The 26727-nt window shown below is 55.1% G+C and overlaps 4 protein-coding genes across 5 annotated transcripts; 1 reads left to right on the top strand and 3 right to left on the bottom strand.

Annotated features, from left to right (window-relative positions):
* Window positions 1–631: 631 nt before the first annotated feature.
* MRPL34 (mitochondrial ribosomal protein L34) lies at window positions 632–1759 on the bottom strand. The gene is made up of 2 exons (XM_044255354.1): window positions 1550–1759; window positions 632–1311 (listed from the first exon to the last, which is right to left on the bottom strand). The coding sequence occupies exons 1-2, from the start codon at window positions 1594–1596 to the stop codon at window positions 1098–1100; spliced, it is 261 nt and encodes an 86-aa protein (XP_044111289.1). The 5' UTR covers window positions 1597–1759; the 3' UTR covers window positions 632–1097.
* Window positions 1760–3581: 1822 nt separating this feature from the next.
* ABHD8 (abhydrolase domain containing 8) lies at window positions 3582–10031 on the top strand. The gene is made up of 5 exons (XM_044253968.1): window positions 3582–3763; window positions 4885–5632; window positions 7874–8044; window positions 8188–8404; window positions 9366–10031. The coding sequence occupies exons 2-5, from the start codon at window positions 4893–4895 to the stop codon at window positions 9534–9536; spliced, it is 1299 nt and encodes a 432-aa protein (XP_044109903.1). The 5' UTR covers window positions 3582–3763; window positions 4885–4892; the 3' UTR covers window positions 9537–10031.
* Window positions 10032–11835: 1804 nt separating this feature from the next.
* On the bottom strand, window positions 11836–16119 carry ANKLE1 (ankyrin repeat and LEM domain containing 1). The gene is made up of 9 exons (XM_044253969.1): window positions 16039–16119; window positions 15815–15967; window positions 15347–15452; window positions 15091–15235; window positions 14086–14862; window positions 13754–13925; window positions 13305–13464; window positions 13069–13198; window positions 11836–12812 (listed from the first exon to the last, which is right to left on the bottom strand). Exons 1-9 carry the CDS (start codon window positions 16098–16100, stop codon window positions 12640–12642), a joined length of 1878 nt encoding a protein of 625 aa, XP_044109904.1. The 5' UTR covers window positions 16101–16119; the 3' UTR covers window positions 11836–12639.
* Window positions 16120–17286: 1167 nt separating this feature from the next.
* BABAM1 (BRISC and BRCA1 A complex member 1) lies at window positions 17287–25200 on the bottom strand. Of its 2 annotated transcripts, XM_044253970.1 has the most exons (10): window positions 25117–25200; window positions 24114–24159; window positions 23381–23737; window positions 21824–21882; window positions 20973–21093; window positions 20812–20890; window positions 20009–20033; window positions 18659–18788; window positions 18376–18462; window positions 17287–17723 (listed from the first exon to the last, which is right to left on the bottom strand). In XM_044253970.1, the coding sequence occupies exons 3-10, from the start codon at window positions 23684–23686 to the stop codon at window positions 17520–17522; spliced, it is 1011 nt and encodes a 336-aa protein (XP_044109905.1). In that variant the 5' UTR covers window positions 23687–23737; window positions 24114–24159; window positions 25117–25200; the 3' UTR covers window positions 17287–17519. The 2 variants fall into 2 exon arrangements, with proteins under 2 accessions (XP_044109905.1, XP_044109906.1); XM_044253971.1 differs by lacking the exon at window positions 24114–24159 and having other exon boundaries at window positions 25117–25197.
* Window positions 25201–26727: the final 1527 nt, after the last annotated feature.

Consider the following 26727-nt stretch of genomic DNA (forward strand, 5'->3'; position numbering starts at 1 on the left):
TCCGCATATCTAAACGGCTCTGCACTTGCTGCTTCCTATCTTTAGATTCTCTTGTTCATATGCCCCCGTCGCTCTCCAGTCCCCTAAGGATCCAGTCCCATCCCTTTGGCCCGGAATTTTGATACCCTCCTGTCTCTCTTATCCACCTTTTATCCTGACCTCTGAGTCTAATCCTTTCTCCCTTTGGGCTCTCCCAGGCCCTGCTCCATCTTTCAGGAAGACTTTTCTGACCACATTCTTCCCAAGTCCAAGCCAGGCGAAACTTCTTCGGGCTCCCACAGCCCTTAGATCCTCCTCTCAGTCCTGACTCTGCTGTCTCCAGACTGCCTGGGTACAAATCAAGTGCCCTTACCCTGCCCACCAGACAAGGACTTGGCACCCAGTACACAGAAATACTCAGTAGTACTAAGGGAAGCTACTGAGTACTGAGTATTATTATTCCAACAATGCAGCAAAGGAGAAATAAGCACCTCATTTCATAGGAGTCAAATGAGCCTCAAAGGGCTAAGGCCTTGCTCAAGGTCACACTGCCCATTCCCACAAACCCATCCTAGGGGTTGAGGATTCAAGCCCTAACTCCCCAGAAACCTTTCCAGACCTGTGAAAAATGATGACATATATAAGACAAATATAAATTTGGACATTTATTAGACAATACTATGGAATTGTTAACCACTTTTTAGGTGTGAAAAGTTCTGTGATTAGGTTTTAAAGAGCCCTTTTCTTGGAGAGATGCATTCTGAAATAAGAAATAACCCAATGCCCTAGATTTGCTCCTAAATAACACAGGAGGGGTCAGGTGAGTTGTGGGTAATTGGTGGTTAAAGCTGTGTACCGAGTACACAGGGTTCACTGTGGACTATTGTATGTTCGAAATTCTTCCTAATTCAATAGCGTAGAAAGGGACTAGGCGAGGTCTGACTTCCTACTCCCACTCTCAGTCCAACCGCAGACTTCCCCCCACTCCGGGGGCCGACTCCACAATTTGAGGAGGGTTTATGTCTGAGTTGTCCCGGCTCCGCATAAAACGAATAGCAGGAGAGGTCCCAGGTCAGAGAAACGCTCTAATGGGGGTCCTGCCGGCAGTTTAGCGCTCCTCAATGGCTCAGCGACTTGCGGCCTTTGTGCATGCGGCGAAGGATGACCTGGACGCCGGCCGGTGTGCTCAGGCGCCGGATCCACCCGTGTTTGTGTTTGCGTTTGATGTTGCTCGGCTGATACTCATTTCCACGCGCCTTTCCTCGGTTCTGCTGTGTGGCGAGAAGTCCCCAGGCATCGGGGAGCCCCAGCCAGGCGCGGGGCTGCAGCCACCTGCGGGAGGGAAAGAGATGGCGAGGAAGGTCAGAGGGGGCGCTCTGTGACTTCGGCGTGACGCTCAACCTCTCTGAGCCTCGGATCCCCTATCCGGACCCGGCCGCAGCCTGGTTGCAAGAAGCGCTCCATCAAAGCGCAAGCCGTTGGCAAGTCCTGTTGTCACCAAAGAGCTGACACCAGCCCCCGACACCGCCCTTATTTCCAGATTCGGGGAAGGGTCCCCGTGAGGACTCACCTGACGCGACCCAACTGGCGACCTACGGATCCGACCAAGAAAGCCATGTTCAGCCGCCGGTCGCGACGTCCCCACGCCGGCTATTCCAAAGCGAATAGGCTCTGCAGCCGCAGTGCGAAAACTTCTGGGAAATGTAGTTTCTCCTACCGCGGAGGCCGCGTGGCCTCCGGGTTGTCCTGGAGTAGTATTTCTGCGCCTGCGTCTCCTCCGCGAGAGCGTCCTTACGGGCAAGGGAGTGTAGTTCCTCATATGGACCAGCAGGTGGCAGGCGAACGGCGCCTCTTTGGCATGCGCCTGCGTACAAGAGTTGTGTCCCCGGGTCCGCTGGGAGCTGTGGTTCCTTCTCTTGTCAACCGGCAGAGGGTGCCCGGTGGTTGCCGTGGCGCAGCTGGTGGCAGCCTCAGGAAACGGCTGGTCCATCCTCCTTCCCCCAGCAGGAGGCGGGCAGATGGCACACAGCTGGCTGGCAGCTTTTCTCTGGGCCCAGCCAAGTCTCTCTTCTTTGGCGGAGAGCCCAGGAGACCTAAGTTGGAGTTGCCTGGATGTCCTTGGGGTGGTCCCTGCTCCTCTCGGGGATTCAGTTTCTCAATCTGAAACTCATGTGTTTTAAGCTTGTCCGTGGTGGTACCTCCATTCTGATCCAAGAAAAAATTTTCTATACTTAGATATGACCCTCTTCCCTTCTCTCACAGCCTCTATGGTGCTCGTTGCCCCAGGGAAAATATTCAGCTTCTCTGGCAAGCAAATGAAGCCCTCCAAACACACACACACCCCCTCTAAATTTCAGCCACACCCACCTATGCCTGATGTTCTATTCATCTCCCCCCCCATTAACTCTGAACATCTTCGGATATTTTCCTCTCCCCCAGCCCCATCCCTCCCTTTGGCCCAACCACATCCCCATATGATTCTCCCCAGACTCTCCCAAAAGCCCAACGGTTCCTCAAGGGCCAGGCTGCTGGCTGAGTCCCTGTGGACACCCCAGAATCTCCCAGCTTGGAGGCGGGGGGGGGGGGGGGCGGGGTCCAGGGTCAGGGAAGGGAACTGTTTACTGCATGAATCGACTGTAGTCTCCCAGGAGCACCCTGAGTGGGCAAGAGTGGGAGGAAGGACCTAATCCCGCTCTGGCAGCAAATTCCGGGAGATGGGAGTGGGCAAGAAATGATTAACCCCTTGTCCTCTGAAGCCCATCCTACCTGCACCAACACTTAGCAAACCTGTGCAGTATTATACTACTAAACCAGTACAATAATAATGTCAATAACGTATTGAACACTTACCGTTCTGGGTGTTTTTACCTGCAGAGCAAACTCATGAGGGGATTAATTTCATAGAGAAATGAGTCTCAGAGAAGTGACTTGCCCAAGGTCACATATCAACAAAAGGCAGAGGCTGGATTTGAACCCTGGGATCTTCGACTCCATTTGGGACCATGGAGTCACCAGTTAGACTGACCTGTCTGTGAAACTCCAATCCCGCAATAACTCATAGCTTTAAGTCGTCTGTTTAAAGGTTTAATGAATAACAATTTCCGGGACTTGATATCACACAGCCGTGGTTTTAAATACCACCTCTGCCGCGAAGCCCCCATCTTGCTTTGTGACTTTGTGTCATTTATGAGCCTCAGTTTCCCCACCCTGAACTGGAAAGATCTGAGAGTCTCTAGAACGGAAAGGTCAGTACAGAGAGAGGAGCATGGGGGCCCCATTTGGAGGTTACAAAGCTGTTCGGAGGCAGGGGCTAGACGAGGGGATCCTATACACAGTTAGAGGCTCCGGAGGCTACCTCTCCGGAGTTCCGCAGACCCCAACTCGGGACCCCTTCTGGGCCCTGGGCCAGGCCCAATCCCTCCCTCCCTCCCTCCTCGGTAAACTCCTTAAGGGGGTGGGGCTGCTGTTTTCTGAGACCGCCTTCATCCCGAAGCTACCGCCTATGATTGGCAGTCTAACTAGGCCAGGTCATTTCCTAGCTCTGATTGGTCTAGACGCCCGTCCGTCGGCAGACGGCCCCTCCCCCTGGGGAGAGACTTAAAGGGCCGGCTTTCTCGGCGGCCGCGGGATGCCCCCGCGCTGACCGCCGTGGGCCCGAGCCCGCCCGCGTAGACGCGCCTGGGACGACCCCGTGCCACCATGTAAAACGGCGCGGCAGGCGGACGCTGGCTTCTCCGCCTGGGATCCCCTCCGCCCTGCCCCGGGCTACAGGGCCCTAGATGAGGTGAGCGGGGAGTGGGCTCTGGGAGGGGGACATCGAGGTCCCTGGGGCTTCGACATCGGAAGGGGGTGTGCACAAAGCCAGTACTCGGGCTCTTAGGAAGCCGCGGAGCCCCAGTGGCTTCGACCCCGCCGTAGGGCTTACTAGCACCTGAGAGGCAGGGATCGGGCTCTAGGGAGGGGACCTGGCATGGCGCAACTGCGTCCCCCTCCGCAATCCGGGGTCAGGATTCCACTGGAGTGGGGTGGCGCGACCCGCTTCCCCTCTATCAGCAAGTATGGGCCTTCGGAGGCCGTGCCTTCAGCGCGTCTTATCCCCGCGGCGCCCAGGATGGAGACGGGGGAGGGGTTGGTCCCAGCTCTAGGCCCTAGACAATGGGGGTGCGCTGCACGGGTATCCCCCTTGAGTTATGTAACTGACTGTAGTTGCCATGGACACGGAGGGGGTGGCCCAGGGAGCAGCATAGAGGACCGGAGGCCCCCACAGAGGGCTTTACCTTGTCCATCCTCCTCTCCACCTTTGGGGATTGTGTGTCAGACCCCCGGAAGCTAGGGTACTGAAGACTGTCTGGGCTTCGGCTTGTCCGTCTGCAATACAGACCCATTCTGGGACTTGCAGAGATGGGCAAGGCCTTCTGGAGCTTAGTCCCTAACCCCCTCCCCCAGGGCCTCACCTTTCAGGAGCCAGGTTCAGAGGCCTGGATGGGGGCTCGTTGGCATCTGCACCTTTTTAGATGCCTTCAAAGGCAGTCAGAATGTGCCCATTTGGTAAAAGTAAGTTAATGAGAATGTGTGCATGAATGGATGGGCGGATGGATGGATGAATGAATGAATGGGTTATGGAAGCCATAGCTGCTGTGAGCGGGGGTGGAGGGGTGGGGGGGATGGTCCTCATTTGCCACAATGTCCCCCCCTCCAAGAAGCAGCCCTGGATTATACCACCTTCCCTATGGACACCTCTTGGGGTCAGCTGTAGCCAGGTCCTTCTCTCTAGGACAGCCTAGGCTAGCCCAGGAGGGTGGCCAACCCCCAGGCAGGCACTGACTAGACAGACAAAACATCTTGGTGCTTGGCTGGCTCTGGCCATTTAGACAGCCCCTGAAATGGCTGTGCCCCCACTTGCAGGACACACCATGCTGACTGGGGTGACCGACGGGATCTTCTGCTGCCTGCTAGGCGCACCGCCCAACGCCGTGGGGCCGCTGGAGAGCGTCGAGTCCAGTGATGGCTACACCTTTGTGGAGGTCAAGCCTGGCCGTGTGCTGCGGGTGAAGCACGCGGGGCCTGCTCCAGCCCCCAACCCGCCTCCACTGCCGCCAGATGCTGCCCAGGGAGACCGATCTGGCTTGGTCCGCTGCCAGCGCCGAATTACCGTTTACCGCAACGGGCGGTTACTGGTGGAGAACCTGGGCCGGGCACCTCGAGCTGACCTCCTGCATGGGCAGAATGGCTCGGGGGAGCCGCCGGCCGCCCTAGAGGTGGAGCTGGCCGACCCAGCAGGCAGTGATGGCCGCTCGGGCTCAGGCAGCGCCGGGAGTGGCAGTGGTGGGCGACGGCGGCGAGCCCGGCGCCCCAAGCGCACCATCCACATTGACTGTGAAAAGCGCATCACGAGCTGCAAAGGTGCTCAGGCCGACGTGGTGCTCTTCTTCATCCACGGTGTGGGCGGCTCCCTGGCCATCTGGAAGGAGCAGCTGGACTTCTTTGTGCGCCTGGGCTATGAGGTGGTGGCACCCGATCTGGCCGGTCATGGGGCCAGCTCAGCACCCCAGGTGGCCGCAGCCTACACCTTCTATGCGCTGGCAGAGGACATGCGTGCCATCTTCAAGCGTTATGCCAAGAAGCGAAACGTGCTCATTGGGCATTCATACGGGTGAGCCAGTGCTGCGGTGGGGCTAGCGGGGAGCAGTGGGGGAGAGTCACAGGCACTGGACACACATTTGCCCAACACCTACTTCTCTCCTTGAAGACTCTCATTTATGACTATAACAAGATAGCGATGCCCGCCTCCACTGCTGTTGTTTCCTATCCTTTTTTTTTTTTTTTTTTTTTTTTATTTTTTTAAAGATTTTATTTATTTATTTGACAGACAGAGATCACAAGCAGGCAGAGAGGCAGGCAGGCAGAGAGAGGAGGAAGCAGGCTCCCCGCTGAGCAGAGAGCCCGATGTGGGACTCGATCCCAGGACCCTGGGATCATGACCTGAGCTGAAGGCAGCGGCTTAACCCACTGAGCCACCCAGGCACCCTGTTTCCTATCCTTTTAAAGCGGTGTTTCACAGTCCCAGCACTAGTAACATTTGGATCAGGTCATTCCTCTCTTCGAGGGGCTTTCATGTACATTGTAGGATGTTTAGCAGGCTTCCTTAGCCTCTGCCTGCTGGTTGCCACAGGTACAGTGGCCCAATGATGGTCATGACCATCAAGTGTCTTAAAAAAAAAAGTGTCTTCAAATTATATGTTCCCTGGCAGTCAGAATCATTCCTGGCTGAGGACCATTGTCTTTAAGTTCAAAAATCAGTTCCTCTGGAGATCCCTTCCAAGGAAGGGGTAATTAGAATCCTATACAGTCTTTTTACAAGGGCACAGGTTCCTGTAATTCACTCCCACTAAAGGAGTGATGCATGATACCATCCATCATCAAGGTGAGTGCCCACTTATCAAAGACTGGGCCTGGGTGCCTGATCACTGCCAGGTGGTACCACTCGCCTTTACCCAGGAGGAAAGGCAGGATCTGATAAGCCGGCTAGTTTAAGAACCACTGTTTTAGCGGTGTGGCCCATGCAATGAGACAAGACAAAGAAACGTTCCATATATTTCTGAATGAAAGGAAGCCAGGCTGGAAAGTAACATAGCTCCTGTTTGTTTATATGAGAACACCCCCAAAAGTGGATGTTTATGCTAAATGTTTCCTTTGATTAAATGAGCACCCATCTTCGGTAGTTCCTGTGACCTCATAACAATGCTACGAAGACAGCCCAGCAGATGTGGAGACGGAAGTTCAGAGAGGTTAGGCAATCTCCCCAAGGGCACACAGGGAGTCACTGGTACACTGAAGGCCAACTGACTCTTACTTGTATCCTCTTCCCCTTTACAGCTAGGGTCTGCAAACTTTTTCTTAATGGGCCAGATAGTAAATATCTTAGGACATATGGTCATCTCTTTTGGAGCCTCTTACAACTCTACTGTCAAAGCAAAGCAGCAGCCATCATGGTAAACAAATGGGCGTGGCTTTGTTCCAATAAAACTTTATTTACTAAATAACTTACAAAATGGTAAACTAAATAAATTTAGTTTACTAAATAAATTTACAAAATGGTAAAGTTAGTTTACCAAAACAAATGGCTAGCCCACAGGCCATCGTTGGCCCAATGAACCCGACTTTTTTTTTTTTTTTTTAAAGATTTTATTTATTTATTTGACAGAGAGAAATCACAAGTAGGCAGAGAGGCAGGCAGAGAGAGAGAGAGAGGAGGAAGCAGGCTCTCCGCTGAGCAGAGAGCCCGATGCGGGACTCGATCCCAGGATCCTGAGATCATGACCTGAGCCGAAGGCAGCAGCTTAACCCACTGAGCCACCCAGGCGCCCCATGAACCCGACTTTTGAGGGAATGAGGAGCTGGACTGTGGGGGCTCTTTGGGCTGTACTTTCCCAGCCTGCATAAGGCAGGCCGATGTGCCGTGTCCAGAGACTGGGGACAGAGGATCCTCACAGGAAAAGGACAAGAAACAGGGACCTTCTCTGGGAAACCAAAGAGTAGCAGCGTAATCGGAATGCTTAATACTTGGCGATAAGTCATTCTTACCACTTTGGGGGGCATGGCTGCTTTAAGGATCTGATTAAAGTTCTGGATTTGAATCTTCTCTGTAAAAAGAAGGGGAAAAAATTCACTCTCAATAGACACATAGTCTTATAGGTTAGAGGCACTCAAGATGCCTCCCTCTCCCCATCCCTCCCTCCCACCCAGTGCCCGTGGGCCCCAGGGGAAGAATGTTAGCCTTCAAGGACCTGTCTCTGGGTGAAGGGAGGGCATTACCTCCCTCACTACCTGTATCCTGCTGACCAACTCCCTCCAACCCTCCCCACCACCCACCTACCCACCTATGCACCCACAGTGTCTCCTTCTGCACGTTCCTGGCTCATGAATATCCAGACCTGGTGCACAAGGTCATCATGATCAACGGCGGGGGTCCCACAGCCTTGGAACCCAGCTTCTGTTCCATCTTCAACATGCCCACGTGCGTCCTGCACTGCCTATCACCCTGCCTGGCTTGGAGCTTTCTCAAGTGAGTCACCCTGGCCCCAGCGAACCCTGGCATCTCCCTGAGTTGGGGGGAGGGGAGGCTGTATTGCTGCCGGGACAGGCATCAGAGGTGCTCCTGGCGGCCGAGCTGGCACAAGGCCTCCAGGAGTGCATCCTCACCACCAGGGCTGGCTTTGCACGCCAAGGAGCCAAAGAGAAGCAGCTGCTGAAGGAGGGCAATGCGTTCAACGTGTCATCCTTCGTCCTGCGAGCCATGATGAGTGGCCAGTACTGGCCTGAAGGTGACGAGGTCTACCATGCTGAGCTCACTGTGCCCGTCCTGCTCGTTCACGGTATGCACGACAAGTTTGTGCCAGTGGAGGAAGACCAGCGCATGGCCGAGGTAGGGCCTTGGCACCGGAGCCATCACACGCACCCCAGGGGGATTCTGCCTTGTGCTCCAGCCTCAGGGAAGGGAGAGGTTAGATTGAGAGTGCGATCCAGAACATGGGGCTGCTGTGGTGCCCTGCCCAGTTGGGATTTGTATAAGTGACCAGGGATGCCATGTGTAATTCTGGGAGAGGTCAGGCGGGGGATCTTTAGATCAGAGCCTACTGAGAAAGTGTCTTGGGATCCTCAGCACTGGGACTAGGTCTGGACCAGCAGTTCTTAGCCAGCAGGGAATCTGAGCCCCGGGAGACATTGGAAATGTCTACAGACTTTTTTGGGTTGTCATGGGTGGGGAGGAGGGGCTTCTGATGTCTGGTGGGGGGAGGCCAGGGATGCTGCTCAGTGCCCTGTAGCGAACAGAATGGCTCCACAGCAAAGAATGTTCCCACCCCAAGTGTCAGTATTGCTAAGGTTGAGAAGCCTGGCATGAGAGACCTTGACTTGGCTTGAGAGACCTGGTCTTTCTATCTCGGTGATTCTCACTCAGCGGTGAATTTGCTCCCCAGGGATATTTGGCAATGTCTGGAGACATTGTAAGCTGTCCCCCTGTGGGGTGGGGGAGTGGGACACTGCTACTGGCATCTGGTGGGTCCGGGCCAGGAATGCTGCCCAACAGCCTACAGTACACGGGACACCCCGCACCACAGAGAATCATCCCACCCTATGTGTCAGTAGTGCTGGGATTGAGAAATTCTTCTCTGGATGTACTGTAGTCACGTCATAAATGTTGAATGAATACTGAGGTCAGCAGGCTATCCTCCACCTCCGCCTTTGAGTGGAAGTAGAGGGATGAAGGGTAGGCCACAGGAGAGACTTCCTAAGACTGCAGGCCTGGTGTGGATGGGCTTGGGTGTACCAGGGCAGCCTGCCTTTGCCATCCTGAACCTGTGCCCCCACCCCTGCCCCGCCTGCAGATCCTGTTGCTGGCCTTCCTGAAGCTCATCGATGAAGGCAGCCACATGGTGATGCTGGAGTGTCCAGAGACGGTCAACACGCTGCTCCACGAATTCCTGCTCTGGGAGCCCGAGCCCTCGCCCAAGGCCCTGCCCGAGCCCCTGCCTGCGCCCCCAGAAGAGAAGAAGTAGCCGCTGGGCCGGCCGGGCATCGCTTGGTAAGCCAAGGAGCAGCAGGAGGAAGCCAGGGGCCGCCCCCACGTCCACAGCGCGGACCACCTGGGCGGGCTGTTCGCTCCGGTAGGCGGAGTCAGGTCAGGGAGACGCCCCCAGGCCCCCAGGCCGGCTGGGTAGGGCATGGCGTTCTCGGGAGCCAAGTGGGTACACCGCTCTCCGCTTCCATCCTGCCGGACCCATCGGTGTTTTGGGGCCGGAGCCGGAACCCCCGTGGAGGATGACCTTGTACAGAAGCCCCTGTCCCTCAACGCCGCTCTCTGTCTTCCGTGTCAGCCGTGCTTGATCCTGGGACCCTCAGGGCCCCGCCTCATTGCCCGAGACCCTCCCCACCCCCCATTTCTTGGCGCTGGGAGCTGCTGTTGCCCAAGTCGGGGGGAGGGAGAGGGGGGCTGGCACCACCGAACCTGCACATCTCAACTTGTAACTCAATAAAAAGAAGTGACAATCTGAGTCTCTGGAGGACCTGTGCTGGGTGATGGCAGGGCAGGGTCGTCCTGAGCCTCAGTTTCCCCGTCTGCAGACTGGGCTGATGCAGGCGCCACCCCCTCACGGCTGACTTGCAGAGAGGTGAGGGCGTTGGCCGTCCAGGCTTGCTTCCCGAGTTCTCCCTCCCTCCTCAGAATGCAGGGGCTGCTTGGGCAGTATTCCCAGAACAGAGGCAGGTGGTGAGCTCCGGGTCCCTGGAAGGCGGGAGGCAGTCCAGCTGAGGTTCATACAGGGGTTAAAGTGAGCATCAGCAGACGTTGCATGGGCTGGAGCAGCCATAATGGAGGGCCACCTGTATAGAAAGCCCTGTGCCAAGTGCCTGGCGCCATCGTTTCATTGAATCCCTTTTATGCCACGCCACTCAGCAAGTCGGTACCTCTTACTATCCCATTGTATCTTTCAATCTGGTTTAGGGTCGCTTTTGCCATGAAGATAGTTTTTGTTCTGTTTGTTGTTGTTGTTGTTTTTTTTAAAGCCAACGAGTCTGCCTTTCTTGTCTGGCAGGATTTCCTGCCCTACAGCCATGCTCTTACTCCTCTATATTTTCCAATGTCTGTATCTCAAGGGTACACCTCTGGCTTGTGTGAACGGTGCGGGGAGAGCATCATCCCTTTAAGTTACTACGTCTTTGGTCCTCTCCGCACTGGTTTGTAAGCCCATCTTTAGTTTAGACCGGAGTTTTTGTGGTGGCACTGTTTTCCACGAGCAAATTCTTTTTTAAAAAAATATTGCGTTTGTTTATTTGAGAGTGCGGCACATGGGGGGTGGGGCAGAGGGAGAAGCAGGCTCCCTGCTGAACAGGGAGCCCGATGGGGGACTCCATCCCCGGACCCTCAGATCAAGACCTGGACCGAAGTCAGACGCTTAACTGACTGAGCCACCCAGGCGCCCTTCACTAGCAAATTCTGGAGACATTTTTAATTGTGGCAACTGGGGGTGGGAAGAAGTGGGCGGAGCCCACTGGCATCTAGTGGATAGAAACCCAGGGATGCTGCCCAGACACCGTACAACGCACAGGACGGCCCCTACCTCAAAGAATAATTTGGTCTCAAACGTCAGTAGGGTCCACACTGGGAAATTCTGTTGGACAAATCTCATCTCTCTTTCTTTGGGGGGGTGGGGGTGTCTGGATTCTTTCCCAGTGACTTCTCTGTGAATTTCTGGGCACATGGCACACTTTTAATTGCTGTCACTTGATGGAGAGACTTGGTGTCTGCGAGGCCTCCCAGTCTTATACATGAGGAAAGGGAAGTTCAGAGAACTGTCCTCAGTTTGGTCAAAATGGTAGAACCCAGAGGCGCATGGGTGGATCTGTCAGTTAAGGGTCAGACTCTTCATTTCAGCTCAAGTCATGATCTCAGGGTCCTGGGCTCAGACCCCATAGGGGGCTCCTGTTCAACACAGAGTCAGCTTGAAATGATCTCTCTCCTTCTGTCCCTCCCACAGCTAGCGCGCGTTCTCTCTCTCTAAATAAACAAATAAAATCTTTAAAAAATAAATAAATAAAATGGTAGAGCCCAGACCCACTTCCGAGCCCTGGCCCCTCATTACCATACCAGCCATTCCCCAAGAGTAGCCAGGAGCTCCGCCTCCAGGAACTGAAGCAGGTGGAAGGACCAATGGTTATACCCGCCCCCTGCAGGACGTGGTTGGCTGAGCCAGGATGATGGGCAGATGGTCAACCCAATGAGACGGCGGATCCTCCCAAATCTCTAAATACACTAAATGCTTTCAAGAAGCAACTTCCAGAAAATAAAACGATCCCGTCAACACCTCACCAGGATGGCAGCTTGGCATTTACTAAAACTCTTAACATATGGGAAGTCTGAAATCGCATAGCATCCCCAGGAAATCGCAGTTATTTATTGCCTCTTATAGCGGGAAGAAACAGTCTCAGAGAAGCAAGGGAGACCCGAGTAGCACAGCTATCCTGAAGAGAGCTGCTCGCTCACCCATACCCCAGTCGCCCTCCCGGGCTCTGCCCACAGCTCACCACACACAGTCGGCCCCTCAACAGCGTCAGGGCGCCTCCCTTCCGGGAGATTTTCCACCTGCAGGGTTCTGTGCCCCACACTGTATTTCCAGCCTTTGTTTACTCCCGTCTCCACCATGACCCCCTGAGGTAGGACTTGTCATTGTCCCCACTGTACAGCTAAGGAAACGGGAGTCTCAGAGAGACACGTTATTGGTCCGAGGTCCCATAGCTGGGAAGCAGAGAAATCGCTCTTGATCTTGGCCAATTTCCCCAGCCCATCCCACAGGTGAGTCCCTGTGTCTGGGAGATAAAAGTGGATCACAAAGACAGGACAAAACTGCCAAAGCACTAGCACCTTCTGAAGCCCTGGAATGTTCCAGAGATCCTTGGGTTCCCTACTTGTTCTCCCATGACGGGAAGCTCCAGAAGTTCCATCTGTAACAAAGTCCTCCCTCAGCTGGAGGGGAAGATACAGGTCGCTGCCCGCCCACCCCTTACCCCCTGGCAGCCTTCTGGAGTGGGTGGCTGCCATCACCACGGGGCAGACATTCAAACACCCTGATCTCTACCTAGGCTAGGGGCCAGCTCCCCCGGGACTCAGCCACGCGCCTGGATGTCCTGCGGCCGCAGCTCCCGCTCACCCTCAGCCAAGAAGACAAGGAGGGCGCGGTGCAGCAGGTGTACCCCCAAGCGGCGGCGCCGGGTGGCTGGCCAGCCCGCCACGACTCCGTAGCAGTGTCCTTGTTTCTGGTTCGTCAGTGTCTGGATCCCTGGAGAGAGGAGGGGTCAGGCATCCTTGGAAACTGCTGGCAAATGTGACAGCGACCCCCACTGCGTATTGCTCTTAAGCAGGGACAAACCAACAGAGCAAACAAAATATGTATGAGTGCAGGTACATAGTTGGTGCTTAATAATTGTTCATTGGATGAATGAATGAGCAGCTCTGAGAGGAGAGGGATGAGGTAATCAGTAGATCAAAGGTCCCTCTCGTGACTCCTCCCTCTGCCCCATGGGCCAGACACTTACCTAGAGCAGCCACGAGACAAGCCTCTCGAGTGTAAGCCTCCACAGCAACCACGTGTTGGAAGCAATGCAGGGAGACCACACCACGGCCACTGGCCCAAATGTCCAAGATCTGGCGCACTTTGGGGCAGGCCTAGGGGACCAGGGTGGGATCAGGGGTCTGCCCTCCAATCCCCTCCCCCCTTCACTTCCCCACGGCTCAGCTGTCCCTGCTGTGCCCCTGATCTTTAGCCCCACACCTGCTTTCCTGGCTGCCGACGGAGCCTGAGGGCCTCCCAGAGGTGGACATCTGGCCGGGCCCGCGTCCCTTTCCCCACATAGAAGATGGCACGGACAAAGGTCCGAAGGCGTTCAGCTGGGGTCAGTGAGAAGGCACGAGCTGGCAGGTCTTGAGTCTCCCTGGATGAGGGAAGTTGCTCAGAGAGGACAGTTGCCCCAGAGACAGTTTCTAAGTTCACAGAGCAACCGGAATCCATGTCCAGTGAGCCCCATTTTCTAAGGCAGAGAGTGGTGGATGCTCCCCGGGGATACTCAGCAGCTTGAACTGGGTCTGACCAACCTTTTCTATATATAGAAGGTTGTATCCAGACAGGGCCAGTCCCCCTTTTAAAGATACAAAGCAAATAAGAACCAATCCCTGAATTTTTCAGCTCCCACCTCATCATGGAGTCATCCCTGCTCCAAGTACCTGGGGTCCAATAGCAGATATGTGAAACTGGACTTCGCGAGCCCCTCCCGCCACCTGCTCTTGGGATCTGGCCGCTCAAACTGCTGGGCCAGTACGTCCTCGTCTGCCTGGGCATCTGGGATACAGCCTGTCCGCAGGGCTTCGGCCAGCTCTGGGCTGCGCCCTGCAAAGTCTGAGCCCCAAGTTGGGGAGGCGGGAGGACTGAGTCAAGGCAGGCAGAAGAAGGGGCTGTTCCCCCAGAGACAAAGAGTAAAAGAGGCAGGACTGAGAGACAGGGTTCTCCGGGAACTCCCAGAGGCTCCTTGCACTCTGGATGCCCCGATCAGACTAACCGGGAGCAGCAGCACGGGTTTCTTCCAGCCGCCGGAGGTAGTACGGCCGAGTGAAGGGTGTGATGGGGCCCGGGCTCTCGCCAAGCGCTCGGAGCCCTCGCAGCAAATCCAGGTCAGACACCGCAGGGACCAGAGGGCACCAGCAAGAGGGGATGGGGTCCCTGTCACCTGTGGAGCTCCCCTCGTCCTCCGTCAGCCAGAGGGCAGCCACATCACTGTCGAGGGACACCTCTCCATCTTTTAGGAAGCGGGAGTCGGGGAGTCCTGGCGGTGATTCCTGAGGGGGGCTTGAGGCAGAGCTCCCATCTGGGAGGGATATGGGGGAGGGGGAGGCATCTGGAGAGGTCAGAGTCAGGGCCTGCAGACGGGTATTTAGTTCTGCCTCCCTGTCTGCTCTGGCAGTTCGATGCACCAGTGGAGGGGTACCTGGAGAGCTGGGCATTCTCTGGGAAGGTCGAATACCAGGCAGGAGTCCCTGCTTGGTCTGGGGTAGTGACCTAGCCCAGGAGGAGGTATGTGGGGCTGGGTCTTCAGTTCCAGAAGCTTCAATCGCAGTGACAAAGGAGCTATCTGAGCTGTAGTCCCATTGTCCTGGGGGTTGCTCCAAGCCGCTATCCTGGTCAGCAATCTCAGGGTGGGCAAGGAGGCTGGGGAGTCTGGGGCTGGCTTCTAGGCCCATGTCCCTGCCATCACTTCCGCCCAGTGCTGTGGAGGCCGGTGTAACACTGGGAGGTCCAGAGGGCCTGGTGTCCAACCCCTTTCTCCAGGGGTCTGGGCCTAAAGTAAGGGATGAGACTGAGTCAGAGGGGAGTGAAGAGAGCCAGAGCCAGAGATGGGGGTTGGACCAGACAGAAGGAGGCAGCTGGAGTCGCAGGAGGAGGGAGAGTCGGAGGCAGACAGCTTACCGGAGACAATGCACCTGAGACAGAGCCAGAGTGGACATCAGAGGGACACTCAAATCTAGATCAGAGGTTAAGTCCCCCAGTAAGCGCAGGCCCCACGTACCGTCAGGGTCGGGCTCAGGCTCAGGCTCCTGGCTCTCTGTCCGGGTCGGGGTCGAGATCTGGGTCCGAGTCTGGAACTCCCGAAGGAGTCGCACGCAATCCTGGTGCCCCTGCTGTTCTGCCAGGTCCAGCGGCCGCAATCCGTCCTGTAGAGGCGCGGTCAGCAGGGGGCACCCGAGGCCCTCTTCCCGCCCTTCTTCCCTCCCTCCCTTGCTCCCTCCAGGTTCGCCTTGCTACTGAAGGAGCGGGACTCCCACCTGGTCTCGCAGCGCGGGGTCCGCTCCGTGGCCCAGCAGTAGCTCCAGGCCACGGCGACAGCCCCAGGCGGCAGCCACGTGCAGCGGCGTCAGTGCCTCGACCGAACTGGGACAGGAGCAGAGGAGGGGTCAGGGGAAGAGGGAATGTGATCGCCGCTTCCGCACCCCGGAACCTTGGCTCTCCGGCTCCTATTGCCACTCTCCAGCCTGAGACACCATTCCTGGATCCTAGACACTGCGTCCTCGGCCAAATTCAAACCTCACATCCCAGCCTCGGTCTGGGACCCCAGCCCCTCGACCTAGGATCCTCAGGAACCGCCCCCAGATCCCCAAGCCCCACCCTTAGACACCGAGTCTCCGCCCCTGGGCTGTGGGATGCCCTCTCCCAGTGGGCGGCCGAGGCCCTCGGACTCGGGAGACCCCTCCCCTGCGCGACTCACCCCGCCCTGGGTCCTGGCCCCATCTCACCGAGCGTTGGAGTCCCCGCCTCGGCTCAGCAGAGCTTCTAGACACCGAAGACCGCGCGGGTGGCGGGCTCTGGCCGCCAAGTGCACGGCTGCCGCGCCATCCGCTAGCAGCAGGTTTGGGTCGGCGCCGCGGCTCAGCAGCTCCTCCACGGCCCTACGGAGTGGGAGGTCAGAGTGGACCGCGACCCTCGCCCCGTCTCCGGCCTGGCCCCTCACCCTCCTCACCGCGGCTCCGTCTCCCGCAACGCTGCCCGAAGCCACTGGGCCAGGCGGGCCGCCGCGTCCATGCTGGGTCTGTCCCGGAGCCCCGCGGCCCTGCCCGCCGAGTTGCAATTTCCCGCCGCGGCCTTGTGCGCACGCGCCGCCCCGCCCCCCGCCTCGGGTGTCCGTGGGACGGCGCCGCGCAGTGTCCCCAGCCAAGCCGACCTGCGCCGCACCGGCGTCCACATCGGGGTTCTCGAGCTCTAGCGCCTACGGGGACCATGACACCGAGTGGCGCTCAAGCAGGGCCTGGGGCCTCCGATAAGGCCCGGGCGGGTGGCGGCCACCGAGTGTGTCATTATCTCCTGTCAAAAGCAGGGAAATGCGAACTCACCCTGAAGGAGGGTGTGGCGCTGCCTCCCAGGGCCTGGAGATGCCCACAGGGTATTACGTCTCCCAGAACGTTTTGCCCAAAGGGGCTTCCGTGGACGAGCACAGCCTGGACACTGTGTAAAGCTTCAATTAACAGCTAACGTCTCTATCTCTGTGTGGCCCGTTTCCCCTCCCAGGGAAACGGGAGTCCACTACTTTGAAGCGCTGGGCCGCTGAGGGCCTTGATATTCCCATCTGCGAAATGGGAGAATCATCTCTTCCGGGCTGTTGTGAAATGGAACGAGTTTCACCACAAGGGCCTGGCACATAAGTGCCCAATAAATGCTCATAGGGAGGAAAATAAAGCTGTTTCTGTTTTATAAATAGAATCTAGTTGCCAAACTTTTTGCACAATCGCTCATCATCCAGGAAGATAGCTGATGTACACCTGTTGTACCTGTCTCTGGTCTCCCTTCCTCTGGGGAAAACCCATACTATTTCCTGAAAGAGCTGTAATCCCTTTGTGGATTAGAGGCTTGATAAGTCCGGGTGGATCAGACCATTCCACAACTCTAGCCCATGACTGGCCCAATGACCAGGCAAGGCCCGTTCGTTGCATGTAGGGGCCCTCCCTTCCCTGGGCTGTAGTCTAGGAGTGATCACAGCTCTCCCATGGTTTGGGAGAAAAGCAGGGCACACTGAACACCAAACACACAAGATACTTCAGCCCACCCCAATGGCATTATTGTCTGAGTAACTGAATACAGCCAAGCCTGAAGCTGCCCTTCGCTTTTCATCCACGAGAACCAAACCATTTCCCTTTCTCTTCGGCCAGTAGGTTTTCTGTCACTTGCATCCAACAAGATCCTAATTAAACAACGTAACTGTTGTCGACCTGGGTCAGGGATTCTCAGATTTTTATTCTGAGGACAAGAAGCACACAGAGAAGAACAAAACTTACAGTAAACAAACCAGCAGGGGGAGGCGGGCCGGAAAACTTAGGGAATGGGCGCCAGGGTCCCAGGAGTCTCCTGGAACCCTCCCCCACCAGGGTGCCATTGAGCCCAGTTTGAGAACCATTCTCTAAGCCAAGGGCTTCACTGCACGAGAAGGCGGGGATGTACAGGGATGGTTCAGACGGTGGCTTCGACCTCGGTGGCTTCGTCGTCCTCCTCCAGCAGGCTGTAGGAGGCATGACTCTGGCAGGGCCGCTGCAGTGGATGAGCCAGCAGCTTGGCCATACAGTTGTGCAGCTCAAGGGCCGGCCCAGCCAGTGCCACCTCATACTTGTAGCTGGTGCCCTTGGTATCCAGGCTGCCCATGAAGGCAAACATGTCCTGTGGGGCCGGGGAGGGGCTGTTCAGCCAGAGGATCCCCTGATGGACCCTCTCCGCCCCTGGAAGGCTTCCCGGAGGAGAGGGCACCAAGGATGGGTACTGAAGGATGAAGAGGATTTTTCCAGAAAGAAACAGTCCCATGTTCAGCAAATATTCCCTGCCACCCACCCAGGGGTAGGGACCCCAAGAAATCTCAGTCCTGGAGCCCCTAGTTTGGAGACACAGTCAGATGCAGACGACCTCCGGCCCCCACACTAATCATCCCTGAGGATGATCTGGGGTAGATGGTTTGGGTGCTGAGGTAGGAGGAGGAGCCAACTGCAACTCCCCCTGTTCACAGTTGGGTAAACTGAGGCTCAGAGGTCAGTGGCCTAATCAACGTTCTTTAGCTAAGTCTGGGCTGGGATATGAAGGACCAGCAGGGCCTAGGGAGGCAAGGCAGGAAGGGCACTCCACGCAGAGGGCATGGTGAAAGCAAAGGCAGACCGGAGAAGCCCCCACTAGCTCACAGCAGACATGTAGAGATGGTTGTTGAATGAGCTCAGATCCGTGATTCAGCAGGGCGAGGGCTCCAGGGGTGCAAAACGGAGGTGGCTTCCGAGACACCCCACCTACACCCTCCCTGCCACCCAGACGCACAGCAGCCTCTCACCTTCCAGCTCATTTCCTCTTCCTTCTCATCAGCGCCATTGTGGATGTAAACAACATCGAAGAAAAAGTATGGGCACTGGAACATTTTCTGCAGGGAAAGAATGCCAGCCTTCGGGGCGTGAGTCACCCCCTGCCCCCATGACCATAATTCCCCAGATTCTGCCTTGGACTCTGGGAACCTGCCCATAGGCACCCCAGCTCTTGTGATCAGGAAGTCCCTCCTGGTGTCTAAGCAGCCGTTCTGCTGGCTGCAGCTGTCCCTCCCTTTCCCCAGCCTCACTCACCTTCATGGGCTCCGTCAGGGAGAACTGGGGCTGGCAGGGCGGACGGCTATAGACTAGGATGGTGCGGACCACATACGGGGGTGGAATTGTCCGCACGTTCTCGGTAACCGGCAGCTCAGTCTTCTGCTGGCTGCGTAGTGGAGGGTGGGGAACAGGTCAGAGCACGCTCCGGGGATCCCCCGCTCTTGTTACCCTCGGAGAGCCTGGGCCTTCACTGGGCACGCAAAGCCCACATGACTGCTCCCTCCGAGCCTCCCCCTATGCTGTTCCCTCTGCCCAGACTGCCTCCCCACCCTCACCCTTCTGCCTGACCTCTCCTACTCTATCAGGGGGACTCTGCAGACCCCAAAGGTGGAGCCCACTCTGACCACCCTCACCATCCTGAATATCCCCCATCATTGACCTGACTTGGACATGTCCCCCAGGCCAGAAGAGTCTAAGGCTAGGACCTGATCTTATTTCATAAGTTAGCACCCATGTCCCCAGCTGGCCATGGCTGAATCTCACATTGGCAGAGAGCACTGGGCAGACAGAGAGCAAAGGTCTTCAATATGTGAAAAGCAAATCTGATCATCAATATGAAAAAAGCCACTATCTCCCTATAAACACAGGCAAAGGGGACAAATGGACAAATCACAGCAGGAATACTGAATGGTTTACAAATGAATAAAAAAGGCTTCAAGAAAAGCACAGTGAAAGTAACAGGTGGCCACTAGCCTCTATCAGAGAGCCAGAACCTTCGGCAGCATGAAGAACCCTGGTGTCGGGAGAGGTATGCAGGGTTGGTTTCTGGCGACGGTGTTCTGGCAAAGTCTAGCAGGTTAAAAATACACACCCCTTTGGCCCAGCATGTCTTCCACTGGGAATTTACAGGATGGATTCACTTGCAAAATTTGCCAGAACCACTGTACCAGGTTAATCATGATGGAAAAGGCAAAACAGGATCTGTGTCTGCCATTAGGGGGCAGGTAAAAACAGAGGCTGGACTACTAGGGCCCCGAAGCTAAGAATGGCTTTTACATTTTTTTAAATGGTTGGGGGAAGAAAATCAAAAGAACATTTTGTGACATGTGGAAAGGATATGAAATTCAAGTTTCTGTGTTCATCAAGAATGTTTTGTTGGGGACACAGCCCCGTGCACGGGGATGGTTTGTGACTGCCTTCAAGTGACTCAGGCAGAATCCAGTCATCAAGACAGAGGCCATATGGTCTGCAAAGCTGAAAATATTTACTGCCCGGCTCTTTACAGAAAAAGTGTGCTGCCCTGTGGGTTAAAACAATGGAGTGGGGGACCTCAGGGCCATCACATGAGTGACACAGAAGGAGAGCTGCAGCAAAGGTGGTACTTACATGAGGCTGAAGAGACCTTCCAGATCTGGCAGAGATGCTAAGGAGAAGGCTGGTGGCAGAGCACGGGTAGGAAGCAGCAGGAGGCTTCCCTCATCCTGACGCCGGGAGAGCCCAGGCACCTTCACGCCTGGTGCAGGAAATGCGCTGTGTGACCCTGGCCCAGTTGCTTGCCCTGTCTGAGCCTGTTTTCCCTCAGTATAGATCATAAAACAGGAGACTGACACCAGATGCCCTGAAAACACTTGGTGGCTCAAAGCTCCTCGTTCCCTCACAGCCAGGGCAGCAGTCTTCACAATGCAAGAGCCACAGGTGTCCCAGGCCCCTAGCCCCCGACACTCAGAAGTGTTTTGTAACTCATCATTTTCCATCTAACTTTGGGGCTGCACGTGAGCCTTTTGTGTTCAAATTAGCATAAAATGTGCTGTGCCCAGGCTGCAGGGGCTGTAGCAGTGACTGTAACTCCTCAGTCCCATATTGCCATTTATTGAGCACCAACTGTATACTTGGCCCTACATAGAATGTTCCCCATGTGAGTGGTTTTGACATCTAGAGTCCAAATCAGCTGGTTTTGTTTCTGTACCAGGACTTGATCTTAACAGCAACCCCCCTGGGGAAGGAGGTGTCGTGCCTCCCTTTTCACAGATGAAGAAACAGGTTCAAAGAGGGGACTTGCCCAAGTCTGTCACAGCAGAACAGGGATCTGGACCTGAGCCAGTCTCAGCCAGCCCCCTCCACGACTCAGGCTTCTGGGGGGCCAGGACAGCCCAAGCCCCTCCACATGGCGCCCCTGCCTGGAAGGATACTGAAGGTGGAGCAGGAAGCCGTCTCCAGGTCATAGAGGCAGCTGCAGAGTTCGCGGGGATCAGAGGTCAGGCCGGACAGCTACGGGGAAGCACAAGCCTCAGCGAGGCGCCTCCCCACCCCAACAGAACCCCTCGGCACCCGAGCCCCGCCCCAGGCTCACCCAGGCGATGTCATCATTCACCACCACCAGTGCAAACTCATGGCTCTTGTCGATCTTATGTTTTGTCCGCACAAACATTTCGATCATCTTCTGGGAGACATTGAGAGCGTTGGTTTTGGAGCTGGGGAGGGAGAGAGAGTAAGGGGGATGGTTAAGGCAAGCCCTCCCAGCCTGGAGGGTGTCTCTTCACCTGCCAATCCTGGGCAGCCCTCTGCTAGCCTCAGGATTAGGCACTGCAGGCCCAGGTCAGGTCATGCAGTGGGGAGATGGCAAAGCCCAGCGCCCCCACCGCCCCGGCTTTTGCCCTCGCCAAATGGGGCTCCTCTGGCCAGCCTGGGTCTCACAATTGATCCCCAGGAGGTCTCCCCCAGGCCTTCATTCAGCCACAGATGGCTAGAGGTGGCAGCAAGGGGAAGGCGGGCTTGTCTTCAGCAACCCCCAGAGCTCCCTGGACTCTACCCAGGCCCGGTCACCAACTCCACAGAGACTCAGCTGTTCAGGGCAACGGCTTCGGGATCACCTAGGCCTGGGTCTGAGTCCTCGCTCTGCCTATCCACTGTGAGGCCCTGGGCAAGTCACTTCGCCTCTCAAGAGTTTCTGAGTCACTGCTGTGCTGTGGGAGGTACATGGTAGCTCTCACAGGCTTGGATAGGAGCCTTGGTGGGTCACAGCTTTTTCAGAATCAGTTGCCATTGCTACTATGACAGGGCCAGGCCCCAGTCCGCAGGCCAGGCCAAGCACTGGGAGTCTCAGAGAGAGAGAGAGAGCCCTGAGTTTTTGGAGCTGTCTACCCCCCCAACCCCGCCCCAAACCATGGCTGCATAATTTAAGTCCCCAAATGTTCCTCTCACCCATTGAATGACTCCAGCTTTGACAGGGACATTTCCTCTGACAGGTCCAGGCAGATGATCTGCAAGAAGGTCCGAGGGAGGTAAGGGCACTGTGGCTGGCAGTGCCTAGCAAGTGGATACTAACACTGGCCCCCACTGCACTCTGGTGGCCCTCTCCAAGCAGCTCTGTCTGAAAAGGTGCTTATTGGGGTGACCCCCGAGTCCCAGCCAAGAAACCTACTTTGGAAGACAGCGGTTCAGGGAAAAGAGCCCTAGATCAGGAGTCCAGGATTGCAAGTGAATAAAGGAGCCAGAGAATGTCTGACACAGAAACAGGAAAACAAAGGTAGAGTGGGCTGAATTGTGTCCCTGCCTCCACACAGACACGCGCACCGGGAACACCAGAACCTGACTTTTTTTGGAATTAGGGAATTTGTTGATGGAATTAAGAGAAAAATCTTGAGATAAGATAAAGATCCTGAACCCGAGGTGCTTGGGTGGCTCACTCCAGGAGAATCCAACTCTTTTTTGTTTGTTCAAAGATTTTATTTTATTTTATTTTTTAAAATTTATTTATTTATTTGAAAGACAGAGATCCCAAGTGGGCAGAGAGGCAGGCAGAGGGAGAGGAAGGGAAGCAGGCTCCCTGCTGAGCAGGGAGCCCGATGCGGGGCTCAATCCCAGGACCCTGAGATCATGACCTGAGCCGAAGGCAGAGGCTTTAACCCACTGAGCCACCCAGGCGCCCCTCAAAGATTGTATTTACTTATTTGTGAGAGAGAGAGAGAGCGCGCATGTGCAAGTAGGGGCAGTGGCAGGCAGAGAAAGAAGAAGTAGGCTCCCCGCGTGCAGGGAGCCCAATGCATAACTCAATCCCAGGACCCCTGAGCCAAAGGCAGACGGTTACCCCCACTGAGCCACCCAGGCACCCCACAGCATCCAACTCGTGATTTCAGTTTGTGCCATGGTCTCAGGGGAGATCACGAGATCCAGCCCTCCATCAGGCTTCCTGCTCAGCAGGGAGTCTGCCTGGTATTCTCCCTCTCCCTCTGCACCTCCCAAGACCCTCTCCCCAGCAGCCCCAGCCAGCTCATGCTCTCTCTCAAATAAATAAATAAACCTTAAAAACAAACAAACAAAAAACCCTGATCCAATGACAAGTGTCCTTATAAGAGAAAGAAGGTTCAGAGACACAGACAGGAAGGCCATGTGAAGACAGAGGCAGAGACCGGGGAGATGGGGCTACAAGCCAAGGATATGTGCTATCCCCCTCATGCCAGAAGAGGCAAGGAAGGAAAAAAAAAAAAAAGAGGCAAGGAAGGATCTTTCTGTACAACCTCCAAAGGGACCATGGCCCTGCCCATACTTTGATTTCAGACTTCTGGCCTCCAGAAGAGTGAGACAATGAATTTCTGTTGTTTTAAGCCAGCTGTCCAGCCTGACCTCTGATCCCCTAATTTGTTGTGGTAGCCCTAAAAAACTCCTACGAAGTCACTACAGAGTGAATCCCAAAAAGCAATAACGTTAAACGTAAGGTTTCCCAGCACCTCATGGCCACAGGCCAAGCCCCTCACTTACCACCTTCTCTGGACAGTTGACCCTTGGTGTCCGCACCTGGACTTCAGGAGCTGTTGGGGGCACCTGCCAGGGCTTGGGGCCAGCTCCTGGAGGATTGGGGGTCCCATCGTCAGCACTGGCCGCCTCGCCCTCACCCTCGCTGCGGCTGCCCACACTGGCCTGGGCTCCCAGTGCCCGGTCCTCTGCTCCTTCAGGGTTGGAGCGTGTTCGGGGCCTGGGCTCAGCTGACTGCTCCTCTTCCTCTTCTTCCTCCTCCTCCTCCTCCTCTTCTTCCTCAGTGGGGCTGCTGGGTTCTGCCACTTCCATGGCCCCTAAGTGGCTGGATGGAGCAGGGCTGGGGGAAGCCAGGATCCTCTCCTTATGGGTTTTAAAAACATGCGGTTACTGGACAGGACAGAGCATGAACCACCTAATGACTGTAAAAATCACTTCTTTCCCGGCCTGTTTCCTTATCTGCAGAATGAGTGCCTGGCATCCCATTTTTTTTTCTGTAGCGCTTAACCCACGCCCCCCTTTGCCTTGGCCAGTGAACAAATCTGGCCACTAGGAATGCCTGAGAGATGTGGCATAACCCAATACAGGTCAGTGAGGGGCGTTTCTGGGGCTTCCAATAGTGCCATTAGGGAAGAGGGTCTCCTCAGACTTGCAGAGCTGGGAGGATAGAAGTCAAGAGCTGTCAGGAGCCTCTATGCCTCCAAGAGGGGAAAGAAACCCTGCTTGAAGTGATGCTCACCCAGAAAACAGCAGCTAGACCTCTGTGCACCTGGATCCAGCTATGCCTGAAACCAATAAAGGAAACCTCATTTAAAATAGAATCAGGAGAGGGGTGCCTGGGTGGCTCAGTGGGTTAAAATGGAATCAGGAGGCCAAAGGGGGAACTCTCACCCTCTACCACAATGGCAGACCCTAACAGGAAAACAGACATTGCAATCCCAAAAGAAAAAAGACTATACTGACCCAGCAAGGAAATGAAAGATTTTCTCCTTGCCTGACAACAGCCCAACCAATGACAGACTGTCACAATTCAGGCAGTGAAAAGCCACTAAACTTCAATTCCCAATTTACTCCAATAGACTTTAGGTTTATAACAGCCCGTCCAACTCCCCTTCCTCTATAAAAGAGCACTCCTCTCCTTTGTTCTGGACTTGCCTAAGGTTTTGTTATACAGCTTGTGCATCCTGAATTGTAATTCTCTGCTATTCCCAAACAAAGCTCTTCTCTGCTGGTAAAAATGACAGTTTTCGTTTTAAGGTTAACAGAATAATTAGCTGGGGTGCCTGGCTGCCTCAGTCGTAGAGCATGCGACGCTTGTTCTTGGGTTGTGAGTTCGAACCCCACCTTGGGTGTACGGATTGCTTAAAAATAAGAAAAAAAAAGTCTAGCTCTGGGATTCTCCCCAGCGGGGCACTGGGCTGCCTAGAAGGTGTCTGTGCAAAGGAGGGGGCACGAATCTACGTGTTAAAGGTCCCTTGGAGAAAAAAAAAAAAAAAAGTCCCTTGGAAAAAAGACAAGACGCCAACAGTTTGCCAATCTGGGTTGGGGTGCGGGCTTCGGGGGATGGTCTTTGAACGGCTTGTAACCCCCTCAATCTCTAAGGAAAACAATGATTTAGCTTCAGCAAGAGGGATGAAGGCTAGCCTGCAGGAGAAACCAGAGTTTTCCAGAAACGGGATCCCCAAGGAAGGCTAGGGGCTGGACCTCTAGGACGGGACCGCAACCACCCAACCTCTTCTCACCGTAGCCTGTGCCTCACTCCAACTCAGGCGAGAACTCACTAGGAAGCCGCCATCTTTCGCAGCCCGGAAGTACTGCTTCAAGGCCACGACGCCTGCTGGGAAATGTAGTTCAGCAAGCCGTAAGGCAAGCCGACAGCCGAACAGGGGTCGGCTGGAGAGCCTTGAAAGCGGATAGGCTGGGACTGCGCTAGGGGGTGGGGTTTGGGATGTGATTGGTTAAAGCAAGAATAGCCGGAGCTTTGATGTTTCTGGCCGAATCGGGCGACAGTGGTCAGTGCTTCAACCCTGATAGGCTGGGACGAGGCCTAGTGGAGTGGACCTTTCTATGGAATAGGCTTAAAGGGATGGAGAAGGCCTCACTTGCAGTGCGATAAACTGAATGCGAGCGACTTGGGCGGGGCTTAGAGGAAGAGGTAGGGCTGATTGGTGATTGGTGGAGCTGACCCGGCCCTCAGCGAGGGGCTAGTTTTTGCGGACTGAGGTGGGCGTGGCCCACGCCCCAGGCCCCACCCAGTTACTTAATTCCGTTCCTTATTTTACACATACTTGCAAGATCCAAAAAGACTAAGCCAAAACTATTTCAGACCACGTTTTCTTTTTCATGCACACTTCTCCTCTCACCCCCTAACCATTTAAAACCCACGCTAACCACCCTCAGTTTCTTTATTTGTAAGAGGATCAGTTAAATCCAGCCCTCATGAGCCAGGCTCTGGTCATTGACAGCCAGGAGGAACTATGTAAGCTGCGTCTTCAAGGATGGGGGACTAGGCAGAAAAACAAGAATGAAAGGCATTCCATAAAGAAGGAACGACCTTGCCAAAGGTCTGGAGGCTTGCAAGAGCCTTGGAGTGGTGGAGACCTTAACAGGTTAATATGGCTGGAGCAGAAGCTAAGAGTGCAGATTTCATTGTACCTGGGTGCCTACAGGTCAGAGAATTGCAACTTCTTTCCTTACGGCCTTTGGGGACACAGAAACAAGAAGATTCAGCCTCCTAGTGTCTGACAGTGGAATGAGGAAGATTTGGGTGACTCCAGACTCTGCATAGTTTAAACCAAGCACAGAAACAAGGAAAGGATGTTCCAGGCAACACGAAGGGGATCATCGTGGCTAAAGCAAGGAGTATACATGGGTGCAGGCAGCAAGCATAATCTTTAAGGTCCTTGAATGCCAGGTGGAAGAGTTTGAAATGTTTCCCAAGGGCAATGGGGAGGGTACATGAGCAGAGGAGGTAAACAATGAGGTCTCTCTCAGGGGCCTGGGTGGAGAAAAGAGTAAAGGGGTGCTTGTGGGTCCAGGGAGAGAGCTGGTCTGGCATCCAGGTGGGAGGGGAGAGGCTTGGGCTTGGATGGAGCTGAGGAAGCCCTTTGGAGATGGATGGAGGAAAAATGGGCAGGATGTAGGGTCGATCTGGGTTCTGAGAAATTCCACATTTACACAGGAGAAATAGCAGCTGGTAGAAAAAAGCAGAGATGGGAGGGTCAGAGAGGTAGGGAATAAGAAGGGCCTGTTATAATTCTCTTCCTGGATGGATTTTTAAAAATTCCTTGTTGAAATTCCCATGACCCTGTAGAAAAATATTATAATTACCCCTCCCCCATTTTACAGATAAG

The sequence above is a fragment of the Neovison vison genome, chromosome 6 (assembly GCF_020171115.1).
Source record: "Neovison vison isolate M4711 chromosome 6, ASM_NN_V1, whole genome shotgun sequence".
NCBI classification, from domain to species: domain Eukaryota; kingdom Metazoa; phylum Chordata; class Mammalia; order Carnivora; family Mustelidae; genus Neogale; species Neogale vison.